The 16,689-nt window shown below is 42.5% G+C and overlaps 1 protein-coding gene across 5 annotated transcripts in view; it reads left to right on the top strand.

Annotated features, from left to right (window-relative positions):
* LOC147736502 (Golgi membrane protein 1-like) overlaps positions 1-16,689 on the top strand; it is a 173,902-nt gene that overhangs the window by 83,566 nt on the left and 73,647 nt on the right. For all 5 annotated transcript variants that reach the window (XM_086953241.1, XM_086953240.1, XM_086953239.1 and 2 more), the window contains exon 3: positions 9,787-9,966. In XM_086953241.1, coding sequence (XP_086809367.1) covers positions 9,787-9,966 — 180 coding nt within the window. The remainder of the gene's footprint in view (positions 1-9,786; positions 9,967-16,689) is intronic.

Genomic DNA, 16,689 nt, shown 5'->3' with positions numbered 1-16,689 from the left:
TCAGTGAATGTAATAGTAAGGAAAGTGTTGGATAGCGGAGGGGAATTTACTATTCCCACTCCAATGAGTGCAACAGTAGGGAAAGTGTTGGATAGTGGAGGGGAAAAAAATTACTATTCCCATTGTAGCTAGTGCAACAGTAGGGAAAGTGTTGGATAGCAGAGGTGTACAAATTACTATTCCCACTCCAATGAGTGCAACAGTAGGGAATATGTTGGATAGTAAAGGAGTAGCAATTACTATTCCCACTTCAGAGAGTGCAACAGTAGGGAAAGTGTTGGATAGCGGAGGGGTACTATTCCCACTCCAACGAGTGCAAAAGTAGGGAATATGTTGGATATTAAAAGAGTAAAAATGACTATTCCCACTTCGGCGAGTGAAACAGTAGGGAAAGTGTTGGATAGCGTAGGGGTATAAATTACTATTCCCACTCCTATGAATGCAGCAGTAGGGAAAGTGTTGAATAGGAGAGGGGTAAAGATTACTATTCCCACTCCTGCGAATGCAGCAGAAGGGAAAGTGTTGGATAGCGGAGGGGTAAAAATTACGATTCCCACTGAAGACAATTCAAATTTAAAAACAAACAAAATATCAACTACAAACGATAATCAAAAACAACAAAACAAAACATACAGAAAAATTTAAAAAATTACAAAACATAGAAACATATCATAATGTTAAATAAAATCTAAAAATTAAATATAAAGATTAATTTTTCAAATAAAAAAATAATTTAAAAACAAATACATATTTTGTAATATAAATGATTTATAATCAAAAATATTAAATATTACATCAATATAAAAAATGTTCTACCCTATAACACCACCCAATTTGCCACAGACATGTACATTTAAAAAAAGTGTCCCTCCATAATCAACACAACTGATCATCAATTAAACAAATATTATTAATTAAAAATCACAATAAAACAGATAAAGATTAATGTACTGACCAAAAGTTACCCCTATAGAACCAAAATCCATAAGCAAAATAAAAATAAACAATTACCAAAACTATTTAACAAGAAATAAATTAATATTAATAATCAACTAATTAATAATTAATTTAAACTAAATTACTTTCCACCCTCTAACCCAATAAACACCACAACACACACCTAAAAATAATTACACAATTTCCATAACTAATTTTACATTAATAAATGAATATCAATTAAAAACAAATCATCTCTACGGAACTACAACTCAAAAATGTATTAAAATAAAATTAATAACGACTAAAACTTTAACACATATTAAAAAACAAAATCAATACTTAGACAAAAAAATTGAGTACATACATTTAAAATACATACTAAAATACATAACACTAACTAAAAAACGATCTTTTTAACAACTATATTTTGGCAAACGATATTAATGACTTCGATATTTTTAAAAACAATTTTTCTTTCCTTAAACTCAATTTTCTGGCTTTCGATATTTCTGTGTCTCGATATTTCCAACTCAATATTAGTGCAAGTCGACATTTCCAACTCGATATTCTTCCTCTATACCAGGCGCTTTCAGGGCAGGGGTGCTATGGCTGAAGGCACTTTTAGGGTGGTATGACTATAGCACGTGTAGGCACGTTTAGGGTGGTATGACTGTAGGCACTTTTAGGGTGGTATACTATAGGCGCTTTCAGGGCAGGGGTGCTATGGCTGTAGGCACTTTTATGTGGTATGGCTCTAGACACTTTTAGGGTGGTATGACTGTAAGCACTTTTAGGGTGGTATGGCTATAGGCGCTTTCAGGGTGGGGTGATTTTTCTGTCTGCACTTTTAGGGTGGTATGGCTATAGGCGCTTTCAGGATGGGGTCATTTTTCTGTAGGCGCTTTTAGTGTGGAAAGGCTATAGGCGCTTTCAGGGCGGGGTGATATGGCTGTAGGCACTTTTAGGGTGGTATGACTATATGCACTTTTAGAAAAGTATGGCTGTCTGCACTTTTAGGGTGGTTTGGCTATAGGCGCTTTTAGGGAAGTATGGCTATCAGCACTTTTAGGGTGGTATGGCTGTAGGCACTTTTAGGGTGGTATGGCTATAGGCGCTTTGAGGGGGGGGGGGATTTTTCTGTAGGCGCTTTTAGGGTGGTAGGGTTATTGGTGCTTTCAGGGTGGGGGTGATATGGCTGTAGGCACTTTTAGGGTAGTATGGCTATTTACACTTTTAGGAAAGTATGGATGTCTGCACTTTTAGGGTGTAATGGCTGTAATGCTCTTCAAATGTGGGCTTAAACATTCACAGCTTTGGAATGATATGAAAATTAACACACGCATGAACGAATGGATTATAGGCGATCACAGCGGTCATTTGCTTTTAAGGAATTTTGAATAACTTGTTGATTTGTAAGTGTGTGTTTATTTGTAGGGGTGTGCATATTTGCAAGGGCACACAAAGAAGTGGGAGGTGAGACGGGCCTTGCTGGTACACTTTTGCATGGACTAGTAAAAGCCCTTGGCCTACTGCAAGTTAATACAAAAGATGACATTTTATTTCCCTTCTCTGTAAGGCCTGAAGTTCTCAAACATTAACTTACAGAACCATTCTCTGGTGCACAGATCTCGAGCTCCCCCCAGTGGCTACATTTTATACTCTCAGCTCTGTCCTGAAGTTAATAAGTGTGTGCCATGAAAGCAAGGATGGATGTGAACACATTTGCACTTCTGATTAGTGCAGTTCAATCTGTCTCCTAGAATATTTGTCATAGACAACAAATGAATACATAGAAAGGAGCGTTGATGCAGCCCCGTTACGCCATTGGCTGCCTTAGGTGTCCTCCCTTTGGCCATGTCTTCTTCACATTGCCACTCAAACTTTGGAGAATCTCACTGAAGTATTTCCCCTCACTCTTTTGCAACCATGTCTGCAAGAGCCCATCTATCCTCAGATATCAGCCACTCAAAAGGAACAGCTTCCTTTCTGACGCCATCTTTGTGAGGGACATTTTCATTAATTGCCGAAATGTTAGAAGAAGGACTAAAGCTACCAGTGGTCGACATTTAATATAATGAAATTCGCTAATTTAAACATTCATTAAAAGTAGCCCATTTCACTTACACGGTTTTGAGCTGATACATAATCAGATTTGTTGACAACCAATATATAGTATATTTATTTATTTTATAATATGTGTACCAACTTGTGTATCAAACTTTAAGATTAATGAACTCCTGCTGATCAGCCAAGCTCTAACACCCATCCTCACCGCCTCCACCGACTCAACCACATTCTGCAACACCTGGAACCATGCCACATCATTTCTTCTGTTTACATTTGTTTAGTGTTGTTTCTTATTTTGTAGTACACAATCGTTCAGTAGTTACATAACAATGTAAGGGTTCTTGCCCCTCTTCCATTTCTTACTTCCCCTGTTACATCAGCAGGTAGTCTGAGCGGTCGTACATACCAGTATGTTAACATAAATACCAATTTGTTTTTCCTTTTTTTTTGTTAAACAGTTTGCAACATAACATTGATACAACATGGTGAACACGGTTTACTATATGATATACACTCAGCACTTTGCTGGCCTTGAGGTCTACTGTATGATATACACTCAGCACTTTGCTGGCCTTGAAGTCTACTGTATGATATACACTCAGCACTTTACTGGCTTTGGGGTCTACTGTATGGTATACGCTCAGCACTTCCCAGACTATGGGAAGTGCTGAGCTGAGTGTATGATATACACTCAGCACTTTGCTGGCCTTGAGGTCTACTGTATGATATACACTCAGCACTTTGCTGGCCTTGAAGTCTACTGTATGATATACACTCAGCACTTTACTGGCTTTGGGGTCTACTGTATGGTATACGCTCAGCACTTCCCAGACTATGGGAAGTGCTGAGCTGAGTGTATGATATACACTCAGCACTTTGCTGGCCTTGAGGTTTACTGTATAATATACAGAGATCAGCTACAGAGTGCCTCGGGGATCCTCCCTGAGCCCCTCCGTCTTCAACATCTACATGGCCCACTTGCAGCCATTGCCAGAAGCTATGGACTCAACATCACCTCCTACGCCGCTGACATCCAGCTGATTCTTTCTCTCACAGACAAACCCACATCTGCCAAGACAGGATGAAAACAGTCGCCACCTGGATGAAGGACAGCTGCCTCAAACTTAACTCAGACAAGCCTGAAGTCCTCATCCTGGCCTCCTCCCCTCCGCCTGGGATCTTGGTATCATCCTGGGCTCCTCACTCTCAATGAACCAGCAAATCAACGCCTTTTTGTCCTCCTGCTCCTACACGTTCTACCTCCTTCGTAACATCTTCAAATGGATCACCGCCGAGTCCATTAAAAATGGTCACCCATGTGCTCGTCCGCAGCAGACTCGACTACGGCAACGCATTCTATACCGGCACCAGCTAGAAACTCCCCAAAAACCTGCATATAATCCAGAACGCCTCCGCCAGACTCATCCTGAACATCAAATGCTGCAACATCATCACCGGCCACCTGAGAAACCTTCACTGGCTACCTGTCAACAAGAGATTCTCCTTCAAGCTTCTCCTGCACCCCTACAAAGCCCTCCACAATGCCAAACTGGCACACCTCAAACAACACCTTTCCTTCTACACTCCTACCAGACATCTCCGCACTGGCCCTGGCCACCATTTCATGGATCCGCAAGACCACGGCTGTAAGATGATCCTTCTCCCACCTCGCTGCGAAGACCTGGAACTCCATGCCTCTGCACCTCAGGCAATCACCATCGCATTTCAGAAAGGACCCCAAGACCTTGCTCTTCGACTGAACCACAGACCCCCACCTCCCAGCGCCTTGAGACCCTCACCGGTGAGTAGTCATGCTTTATAATATCACTGATTAATTGATTGATATACACTCAGCACTTTGCTGACCTTGAAGTTTACAGTATGATATACACCCAGCACTTTGCTGACCTTGAAGTTTACAGTATGATATACACCCAGCACTTTGCTGGCCTTGACGTTTACAGTATGATATACACCCAGCACTTTGCTGACCTTGAAGTTTAAAGTATGATATGCACCCAGCACTTTGCTGGCCTTGAGTTCTACTCTATGCTATACACACAGTACTTTGCTGAGTTTACTATATGATATGCACTCAGCACTTTGCTGGCCTTGAGTTCTACTCTATGATATAAACACAGTACTTTGCTGAGTTTACTATATGATATGCACTCAGCACTTTGCAGACTATGAGTTTTACTCTGTGATATATTCACACTCCACTCAGCATGGTAAGGCGTTTACTAATTTATATACGTTATGCATTATCCAGGTTATGAGGTTTACTATATACAGTGCATACTGTACTTTACAGACAGTGAGATTTACTGTATCCTTATATAGTCCACTTTGTAGGGTATAAGGTTTATTATATAATATTCACAAAGCACTATGTGGTTTACTATGTGATATTCATGCTGCACTCGGCTGGCGTTGTGGTTTACTATATGATATGCACTCAGCACCTTGCACCCTATGGAGTTTACTATCTGATATACACTCAGCACTTTGCAGACTATGGGGTTTATTATATGAGATGCACTCAGCACTTTGCAGTCTATGAGGTTTACTAAATGATATGTACAGCACTATGTAAGATATGAGGTTTACTATATGATATACACGTAGTACTATTCAGGTTATGGGGTTTACTATATACTAAATGTAAGAAACTGGGTTATTGGTTGATGGGGGTGGAATGCCCACTCAGGCATCAGCCACAATCCTTGTCAGGGTGAACCACAAAAGAGACTAAATTAGCCTGTGCTTAACCCTCTGGTAGCTTGGCACAAAAGCAGTCAGGCTTAACTTAGAGCCAATGTTCACAGTTTTTTACAACACACATGCAGTAATAAAGTAAAAACACATCACAAGAAAAACCCCAAACCAATTTAGAAAACCACAGAGTAAATATTACTAAACAAATTCACACCAAAACAAATGAAATCCAATCAGTAGAACACGAGTTATGTATTTTTAAAGTTTGTAGTGTAAAATAGTGTCTTATAGTCAGATCAAAGTGCCAACCACAGATTTCTGGTCACATGAGTTCAGGGTAAAGTCAAAAGTTAAGGTCGATAGGGATGGAGCACAGGTCAGACACGCTAGGTGGATTGAGCCTTTTCTTGGCTTACCTTTGGATTTAAAAGAAATTTTGAAGTAGAGTTCCTGAGAAGGCAAAGTTCAGCGGGGTAAGCCAGCAAACTGTGTCCAAGGAGGATTTGCTGTCACTGGGGAACTGCTTGGGGAGATCTAAGTGAAGCCGCTGACAACGGCAGGAAAAAGCTTCAATTGGGAAAAGCTTTATTTCTAGGCCAAGGAGGTTGTTGTCGATGACCAGACAATCGCCGTAGAGCCCAGCTGAAGATTTTTACCTTCGGACTTCGGCAACTTTTTGGAAGTCGAAAACCTCCAGCGGAAATAAGCTGCTGACCATAGCCAAAGAGGACTCCACGAGGCCAGATACCATCACCGTGAGGTCTTGCTGAACAGGATTTTCTGCTGTGGAGAAGAATGTAGCGGGATCTTCAACACAGTCAGGCCAACTGGAGACGAAACTTGGGCGGATTGGCTGACAGCGAGGTTGCTGTCTTCTGACAGTTCTCATGGCACTATTTGGTGATAAGTTCTCTGTCTCAGATTTCAGGGTTGTGCAGGAGCAGCACCTCTAACACCACTTCCAAGGGTTCTTTGCCTGGTGAGCACCACTTGGGGGTTATGGTGACACTCCAGCAGAGGCCGGGTGCAGGATTCAAGAGATGGTCCAGTTCTCTTTCAAGCAGCAAGGTCTGCCTTCAAGCAGCAGGACACTCTTCTGGTAGCAGCAGGGCAGTTGTCTTTGGGTCCACGTAGTCCTTCTGAAGTCCACACAAATAGGAGTGTACCGAAGTGGCACTCTGAGGGTCCAATATTTGTACCCTGTTCCAGCCTATAAAGTGGGGGGCTTTCTAAGCTACCCCCACAACTGGTTCTGAAAGTTTTTCCCTTCCCTTGTCAAAACTCCAAAAAGTCTGGGGTGACAAAAGATTAGTGTCAGATTCCTTTGTGTGTGCTAGAAGCAAGCCCCTGTGAAATATAAGTTAGGCAGGGAACTGCTCTTCCCCCAGCAATCGTGGATGGATGGCCTATCCTGCCTACACCCAGTCCAGTTTGTCTATTGTCTGGCAGGAATACACAAACCCCAACAGTAGAGCCATTTCACAGTCGTGTGACCCATGACACTGACAGCAGGCACCAAATGCATAGGGCAAGCAATGCTAACTTTTAAAAAGTAGCATTTTTAGAATTGTGACTTAAAAACTAACTTTATTACTAACGAGTATTTTAACTTGCAACTCATTTGAGCCAAAACAGGATATTTCTACCTGCTCACAATCAAAAGTTAGCACAGATTTAATGTAATAAGGTAACCCAATGTTATCCAATGGGAGAGATAGGCCTTGCAGTAGTGGAAAAAAGATTGTAATGAATTTTTCACTAGGAGGATATGTAAAACCTAAATCCACACATACTTTTTTTAATACAATGCACCCTGCCTTCTGGGCCTTCAAGGCCTACCTTAGAGGTGCCAGGTGTATTAAAAAAGGGAAGGTTTAGGCCTTTTCAGAAGGTTTATTTTGCCAGTTCGAAATGGCAGTGGCAGGCCTGAGACAAGTTTTAAAGTGGTACTTCAGCTGCTGGCACAAAGAGTGATGCAGGCCCACTAATAGTATTCCATTTACAGACCCTGAGTATATGTAGTACCACTTTACTAGGGAAGCACAAGCCAATTAAATGTGGCAATCAGGTGTAGACCAATTTTACCATGTATACACTCAACACTTTGCAAGCTATGAGATTTATTGTGTGATATACACTCAGCACTTCACATGCTATGAGGTTTATTGGGTGATATATACTCACCATTTTCCAAACTATGGAGTTTCATGTATAAGCTGCTTTCAGCACTTTGCAAGCAGTGATGTTTCTGGTATAATATAAACTCAGCACTTTGCATTCCATGAGGTATATTATATGACATACACTCAGCACTTTGGGGATGAGCTTTATTGTATATGCCTGGTCTGAGGTTTGTTGCATGATATACACTCAGCACTTTGCAGGCTTTGATGTTTATTGTATAATATACGCTCAGCACTTTGCAGGATATGCGTTTTGTTCTATGACATATATGCAGCACTTTGTAGGTTAGAGGTTTATTGTATAATATACACTCAGCAATTTGTAGGGTATGGGGTTTGTTGCATGTTATACACTCAGAACTTTGCAGGGAATGAGGTTTATTGTATAATATACACCCAATACTTTGCAGGCAATGAGGTTTGTTGTATGATATACACCCAGCACTTGGCTGGCTATGATGTTTATTGTATAATATACACTCAGCACTTTGCAGGCTTTGATGTTTATTGTATAATATACGCTCAGCACTTTGCAGGATATGCGTTTTGTTCTATGACATATATGCAGCACTTTGTAGGTTAGAGGTTTATTGTATAATATACACTCAGCAATTTGTAGGGTATGGGGTTTGTTGCATGTTATACACTCAGAACTTTGCAGGGAATGAGGTTTATTGTATAATATACACCCAATACTTTGCAGGCACTGAGGTTTGTTGTATGATATACACCCAGCACTTGGCTGGCTATGATGTTTATTTTATGATATGCACTCAGCACTTTGCAGCTTATGAAGTTTATTGTATGATATACATGCAACACTTTGCAGGCTGCGAGGTTCACTGTATAATCTGCACTCAGCACTTTGCAGACTATATGGTTTATTGTATAATATACATCAATCACTTTGCTGGCTATGAGGTTTATTATGTGATACACACTTAGCACTTTGTGGGCAATAAGCTTTACTTTATGATATGCACACAGCACTTTGCAGCCTATGATGTTTATTGTATGATATATATGCAGCACTGTGCAGGCTGTGCAGTTCACTGTATAGTCTGCTCTCAGCACTTTGCAAACTATGAGGTTTACTGTATAATATACACCAAGCACTTTGCGAGCTATAAGCTTTACTTTATGATATACATCCAGCACTTAGGAGGCTATGGGTTTATTTTATGCTATACACCCAGCACTTTGTAGACTTTGTGGTTTATTGTATAATATACTCTAGGCACTTTGCAGGTTATGAGGCTTACTATACGATATACACTCTGCACTTTGCAGGCTATGATGTTCATTGTATAATATGCTCTCAGCACTTTGCAGGCTATGAGCTTTAGTATATGATATACACCCAGCACTTTGTAGGCTTTGTGGTTTATTGTATAATATACTCGCCGCATTTGCAGGCTATGAGCCTTATTGTATAATATACTCTCAGCACTTTGCAGGCTATGAGGCTTACTATATGATATACACTCTGCACTTTGCTGTCTATGAGGTTTATTGTATAATACACTCAGCACTTTGCAGGTTATGATGTTTATTGTATAATATGCTCTCAGCACTTTGCAGGCTATGAGCTTTACTATATGATATACACCCAGCACTTTGGAAGCTATGAGCTTTATTATATGATATACATCCAGCACTTGGTAGGTTTTGTGGTTTATTGTATGATATACTCAGGAATTTGCAGGCTATAAGGTTTACTATATGATATACACTCAACACTTTGCAGGCTCTCAGCTTTATTATATGATATACACACTGCATGGCGCAGTTCTTGTTATTTACTTTTTGGTTAACAGCGGAGCATTGGACAATCCACTAGAGGTCTTGACTCTTGACTTTCTTCTGACTTTTCTTTCAGAGGAAGATAGCTTTCCTGGAAAGGACCATCTCCAAGATGTCGAAGGCAGAGGATGAAGCCGATGGGAGGGAGGCGGACTTTCAGCGCGAGCTGCGGAAGCACAAACAGGGGCTGCAGCACATGAACGCCATGGCGCATCAGGAAATGATGAGGCTCAAATATGAGTGCACGCAGAATCAGGTACTCATGCCCTCTGCTGGAGTAACTGAGTAACTCCAGGCGTTCAGTGGGGGTAGTGTCATAAAATGCACCAGGAGGGCTGGCTCTAAGGCAGATTGACTAGGATAGCACCATGGGCGGAAAGCAAATTTGGTGCTTGTTTTGGGCGGAGGGTTGTTGTTATGTGACCGCAGGAGGTGTGAGGAAGATGGGAGGAGGGCAGGGGGTTAATGGGGTTCTAACAATTAGCTGAGGTACATTAAGGGCTGATTAGAAAGGGCCCGATTCACAAAATGAACTTAAGACTCAATCCTAAACTTACTACTATTTTGGTATTCACAGAATGCACTTACTACTTTTGGCATTCACAGAATGAACTTAAGACTCAATCCTAAACTTACTACTGTTTTGGTATTCACAGAATGCACTTACTACTTTTGGCATTCACAGAATGAACTTAAGACTCAATCCTAAACTTACTACTATTTTGGTATTCACAGAATGCACTTACTACTTTTGGCATTCACAGAATGAACTTAAGACTCAATCCTAAACTTACTACTATTTTGGTATTCACAGAATGAATTTACTACTTTTGGTATTCACAGAAGTTAGGATTTTGTCTTAAGTCTGTCTTCAGTTTGTCTTAAGACAAACTTAAGACAAAATCCTAACTTCTGTGAATACCAAAAGTAGTAAGTTCATTCTGTGAATGCCAAAAGAAGTAAGTTCATTCTGTGAATGCCAAAAGTAGTAAGTGCATTCTGTGAATACCAAAATAGTAGTAAGTTTAGGATTGAGTCTTAAATTCATTCTGTGAATCGGGCCCAAAGTCTTTAACGGGACCCGATTGAGACCAAGTGCGATGGACGAGCTGATGTTTGAATGACAATAAGTCAGGGAGCTCCCTGTGGTGCCCTTGGGAATATTTGGCGCCCAGGTCGCCCATGCCCAAGGCCGGCCCTAGTACCAGAATGGCTGGAGGTGTGTGGCTGCGGCAGGGCTGATACAACAGACACACTGTACAATTTTACCAGCATTGGCTCCAGAGTGTAGCAGGCCAGGCCCAGCATTTGTTGCAGATGTGCAGAGTTTCTAGAATCATCACTACTAAGGTCCGCAAACAGTCTAGACCGATGCCCAACACTTTTTATGGGTGACAAGAAGCTTGTTGATGAACACTTGCCTGTGAGTGTTCACTGATATCAGAAAGGAGAGCGTGGAAGAGGGCGGTAATAGGACTCCAATCAAAAACAGGCAGAATCTCATTGGCCTACCTCTCCTTAGCACCGCCCCATTTAGAGGGGGGCCTTAGGCAGTTAGCCTGATGTTGAAAGCACTGCCTTCTCTGGCATTCGAACAACTATTAACCAAGCGTGTCGCCTATGGAAACAGCATCAAATGTACCACATACAGTGCTTAATGTGAGCTGGTGGTTTCCTGTGCTCGGCACCAGCACTTAATTGCTGAAACCTGCACTTATGATAGCTGCCACATGGTGGCGCTGTTTGTGTGATTTGAAGTTGAGCAGAAAAACAGTTGTTTGTTAATTCAATATATATTAAAAACAACGAATACCTGCCAACTAAGCAATTCTTAAAGCTTTGGCGGCCTTGAACAGTGTGAGTTGTCACACTTGTAGTGCAAGTACAGTGGCAGTCAGTTGTGGCCACATTACTTGTGGGTGGGGGGGATTTAGTGTGGGGGGTCGCATGGGGAGGGAGGGTTGCGGGGAAGGTTGCGCAGAGTGGAGGTCGCGCGGGGGTATTCATAAATAGAAATATAACATTTACAATAAACTTACCTTGAGGCCGGGTCCCTAGTCTTCACAACTCCTGCTCTCCTGTCTCCGACAGGAACAGGAAGCAGGCAGGCAAGCTCCCTCCCCTAAGTCAATCACAACGTTACAAGCAGCATTATGATTGGTCTGGAACGCCGTGACACGGCGCTTAGTCAGGGGCTGGAGGGGTGGGCATGTTCTCCATGCAGGCTGCAATGCATCCTGCATGGAGAAGGGGGACAGTGTGGATGACTGGTTTGGGCGGCTCGAGAGGGCCGACCAAACAGTCTTTCTGCACTGAGGAGTGGGCACACCACTCCTCCCCTGCACTGCTCAGAGAGCAGAGCAGCCCTGCCTACCAGCTCGCTGCAAAGCAAACAAAATGGTAATAACTAAAAGTTATTACCAATTTATGTTTTTGCTTCTCGCACTGCGAGAAAATAGTGGGACGACGCTCCTCCGCCATAGCGGAGGAGCCGCCACTGATGGCCGTGTGCGGTGCAAACTGCGCCGGCCTCCTGACAAGGGCCCAGGGCTTCTTTTTTTTTTTTAACTAAGCACTGACCACTTATTTTCGAGCAAGCCTCCCTTTTGTCCAAGACACACATTGAAATCATGGCAGTTCCGAACAGAGTTCTTTTTAACTTTCACCCAGAGAGAAAACTCCCCGCATATCAGGAATGTTTCTAATATGGGTCCTAAATAAGGCTTCCAGCTTTCCCTTTTTACTGATAAATACAGATAAAAAAAATAGCTATTTTCCTGTCTGTATTTATTTTTAAATATTGATAAAATGGTAAATTAGGTTGTTTTTTGAGTGATTCTAAATGCTGGCAGTCTTCACTGCCAGCCCACCAGCAGTGCAGATTTAAAGGAAAATGAGTTAAAAGGAGAGAAAGTTTCCTAATGAGGTTTAAACAGCACTAGAATGTGCACAAGGTTTATACTAAAATGTGCATGTTTTCAGAAGGGTGGACTGATTTATCTTATATTGATATTCATAGCATTGAAACCTGTCAGGCATTCAAGTAGGTGTATACGTTTATTTATTTATTCATTTATCTATTTATATATTATCAGTTTCATAAAAGTGGAAATATACTAGTTTCCGCGTCAATTTTTTTTCACAAAACTCAAACTAAGTATAGATAAACACAGATTAAATGAGCAAAAAAGAAATATGGACAGATACAAATGGAGATGTCATAATAAATGCTATGAAACCAGGACCTCTAGTGATAAAACAGGACTCCTGTTTTGGGGTCTATCTCTAGGATGCATAGACAAGGCAATATTTCCCCATGACGCCACAGTCTTTGGTCCCCAAAGTGGCCGCCATGCAGTTTCAGGGCAACATCATCCCATGACACTGGATAGCTTTTGTGGTTCTTTTTCCTCCACAGCAAAGTTAGGGCCCGATTCACAGAACTAACTTAAGACGAAATCCTAAACTTACTACCATGTTGGTATTCACAGAAGGCACTTACTCATTTTGGTATTCATAGAAGGCACTTACTCATTTTGGTATTCACAGAAAGCACTTACTCATTTCGGTGTACACAGAAGTTAGGAGTCCTAACTGTAGGACTCCTAAATGCCTTCTGTGAATACCGAAAGACTTAAAGTTAGGATTTTTCTCAGTTTAGGAGTAATATAGTTAGGAGTCCTAACTTTAGGACTCCTAAATGCCTTCTGTGAATACCGAAAGTCTTAAAGTTAGGATTTTTCTCAGTTTAGAAGTAGTAAAGTTAGGACTCCTAACTTTAGGACTCCTAAATGTCTTCAGTGAATACCGAAAGTCTTAAAGTTAGGATTTTTCTCAGTTTAGGAGTAGTAAAGTTAGGACTCCTAACTTTAGGACTCCTAAACTGAGAAACATCCTAACTTTAAGACTTTCGGTATTCACAGAAGGCATTTAGGGGTCCTAAAGTTAGGAGTCCTAACTTCTGTGAATACCAAAATGAGTAAGTGCCTTCTGTGAATACCAAAATGAGTAAGTGCCTTCTGTGAACACCAAAATGGTAGTAAGTTTAGGATTTTGTCTTAAGTTAGTTTTGTGAATTGGGCCCAATGTTTGGCGCTGAGGGTTTTGATGGTGGGAGGGGTCAGTCGAACAGCCATGACTTTCAGATCTTTCCTGAAGTCCTGCAGGGAGGTGGAGGTCTGGAGTTTTAGGGGGAGGCTATTCCAGGCTTTGGCGGCCAGGTAGGGAAAAGAACCTCAGTTGCTCTTGCTTAGGTGGGTGCGGGGTGGAGGGGTGGTTTGAAGGAATGAGAGGCGGAGCACAGGTATCTGGCGGGCCCAGAAAGTGTAACAGCAGCACCAGGGGAAGGAAAGCAAACAGTGGTCTTTAAAGTTCCCAATCCTTTTCCTCCCATAGGTCCTTGCCAGCAAGCATGAGGCTTGGTTAAGGGTGGATCTAGGGGACTTTATATGGAAGGTGACCCAGCTTGATTTATATTACTGAAGGGGTTGCAGAAGCTTCTGTGCCATGGTCTTTAATATAAAAGTGCCAAAGCGCACAAGGCATCCCCTGGTCATTCTCGGTAATATGCCTTTAGACATACCGCTGAGTTCAAGCTGTTCAAACTTGTAAGTGGTGGATAGGGTGACCAACTGGCATGGGTGCAAGTTCAGTACAGTGAGTGAAAAGAATCAGGACAAAGGGTCAAAGTTCAGGACAGAAGGTCAGAATTCAGGACGAAAATTCGGGACAAAAGGTACGTTTTTGCATACACATCAGAGGAAGTCGCGCAATAGAGCATAAGTAAATAGTCAACCAACACAAGCACAAGTCAAAATAAGTTTATTTTAGGTTGAGAGAACCTTGCAATCACTGCATCTGTTGTGTATGTGAGTGAAACACACCTGCGTTTGCATATTAAAAAAAAAAGTGAAGAAAAAAGATCAAAGCTGAAGGCTTCTCAGATCTTACAGGCCCCCTCTCCCCCACTGAAAAATCCCATCAGATCCGAATTGCTGTCACAGGGCAGAGAGGCCCATTTATCATTCTGTATGTGATAATTAGGCCACCATACAGAATCCTGATGACCCCACCTTCCTCTCCTCACGTCCATCTCCGGAGACTCTGGTAGTACAAGCATCTTGTTTCTCAAAGCAGACACTGGGACCCTTTCCCACTACACCGTCGGAATAAGAATCCAAGAAACTTGAACAATTTTCAAAAAAGATGTTCTCTGCTGGAAGCATGGCTCGCAAATCCATAGGTTCCACCTGTCTCCTTGACAGATATACTCATGCTGTGCTGGATTTGGTTTCGGCAGTCATCTCCAACCTGTCAGATGATCTTTAGTCCCACTTTGCTGAGCTGATAGGGGATGTTCAAGCTGCAGCTAAGCAAGTCATTCAATCTGATTTGGACATGGCTGATTCAGTGTTAAGGGCCATGGGTGTGTCTGTCTCCCTATACCACAATGCCTGGTTTTTCACGGGACATCCAAACCACTATGAAGGATCTCTCATTCAATGGCTCTCACCTCTTCGGTGAAAAAGACATTTCTGAATTGAAGAAATTCAAGGACGGCGAGGCGTTGCACTGTATCTTGTCTCCAAACTCAAACCAGAGACTACCATAAGTTTTGGAGGTTTTCAGGCTTTAGCAGGGGGTTCGCCTTAGGGCCCTCAGCAGTACGCCCACCACCAACAACAACAAAAGCAGGTGAATCCCCTCCCAAAGAATCATAAAGGATGAGGCAAAGGATGAACACAAGCCCCCATCTTCTTCTCTCCTTATTTTCCTCCTCCTCTTCCTCAGCCACCACAGGAAAGGAGCCGTAGTTAAGCCTTGCACGAACACACGTTACCTGTTGGTGGATGGATGTCCTCCTTTCCAAATTCTTGGCGGGCCATCACATCAGATCATTGGACCTTGCAGATAGAGGAAAGGGGGTGAGCCCGGCCCTTTCAACAAACACCCCCTCCCACCCGTACTTGTCTAGATACACGCATGCCAGACCATCTGTGCACCCTCCAACAAGAGGCTCAGTCTTTGCTTCTCAAAGGCGCAGCAGAGTTGGTCCCAGAGCAGGAAAAGGGTCAGAGGTGCTACTCCGGTACTTCCTGATTCCCAAAGAGGATGGTGGTCTCTGCTCCATCCTAGACCTCAGGAATTCCAACTGTCTCCTCAAAATTAAAATGTTCAAAATTCTGTTCCTAGCTCAGGTTATACTTGTGTTGGAACCGAAAGATTGGATGGTGATCATCACCCAGCAGGGTGCCTATTTCCACATCCCTTTCCTGTGGTTACACAGGAAGTTTTTTTGCTTCTCGGTGGGGTCCGAACACATCCAGTTTGAGGCCCTTCTATTTGGCCTCATTTCCGATTCTCCAGCCTTGTCGAACGTGATGGCGGTGATGGGTGGGAATCCCCATGGTCCTTTACCTGGACAACTGGCTCATCAAAGATAACTCTCCGCTGATGGTGTCTCTCCCCTTGCATTAGACAACCGTGCTGTTGTTCAACATTGACCTTTCTATCAACAAGCTCAAATCTCAACTCATCCCTTTTCTGATCAAAGCGGCAGACGAAATTAGAGCCATTTTAGACCAAGGAGGGACGGCTGTGCTCATCCTATTAGATGTATCCTCCGCTTTTGACACGGTCGACCACAAAACCCTGATCGACCGTGTCAACAGCATAGGCGTCCAGGATAAAGCCAGTGACCTTCTTTCATCGTTTCTCTCAAACCGCACCCAGGCAGTCACGCTGGGTAACTTCAGCTCCGCCCAGATGACACTACCGTGTGGCGTCCCACAGGGCTCATCCCTGAGCCCAACGCTATTTAATGTTTACGTAACTGACTTAGCAAGAGTCATCAAGTCTCACGGGATGAGCCTTACATCCTACGCGGACGACACCCAGTTGGTCCTGGCCATAAAAAACAATGGACAGAAAATAGCGGCTAACTTCCAGCACGGCATGATCGCCGTCAGCAATTGGATGG

This window comes from Lissotriton vulgaris, chromosome 1_2, assembly GCF_964263255.1.
Source record: "Lissotriton vulgaris chromosome 1_2, aLisVul1.2, whole genome shotgun sequence".
NCBI classification, from domain to species: domain Eukaryota; kingdom Metazoa; phylum Chordata; class Amphibia; order Caudata; family Salamandridae; genus Lissotriton; species Lissotriton vulgaris.
The sequence above is the reverse complement of the archived record's forward strand: the minus strand, read 5'-3'. Positions and strand labels throughout refer to the sequence as shown.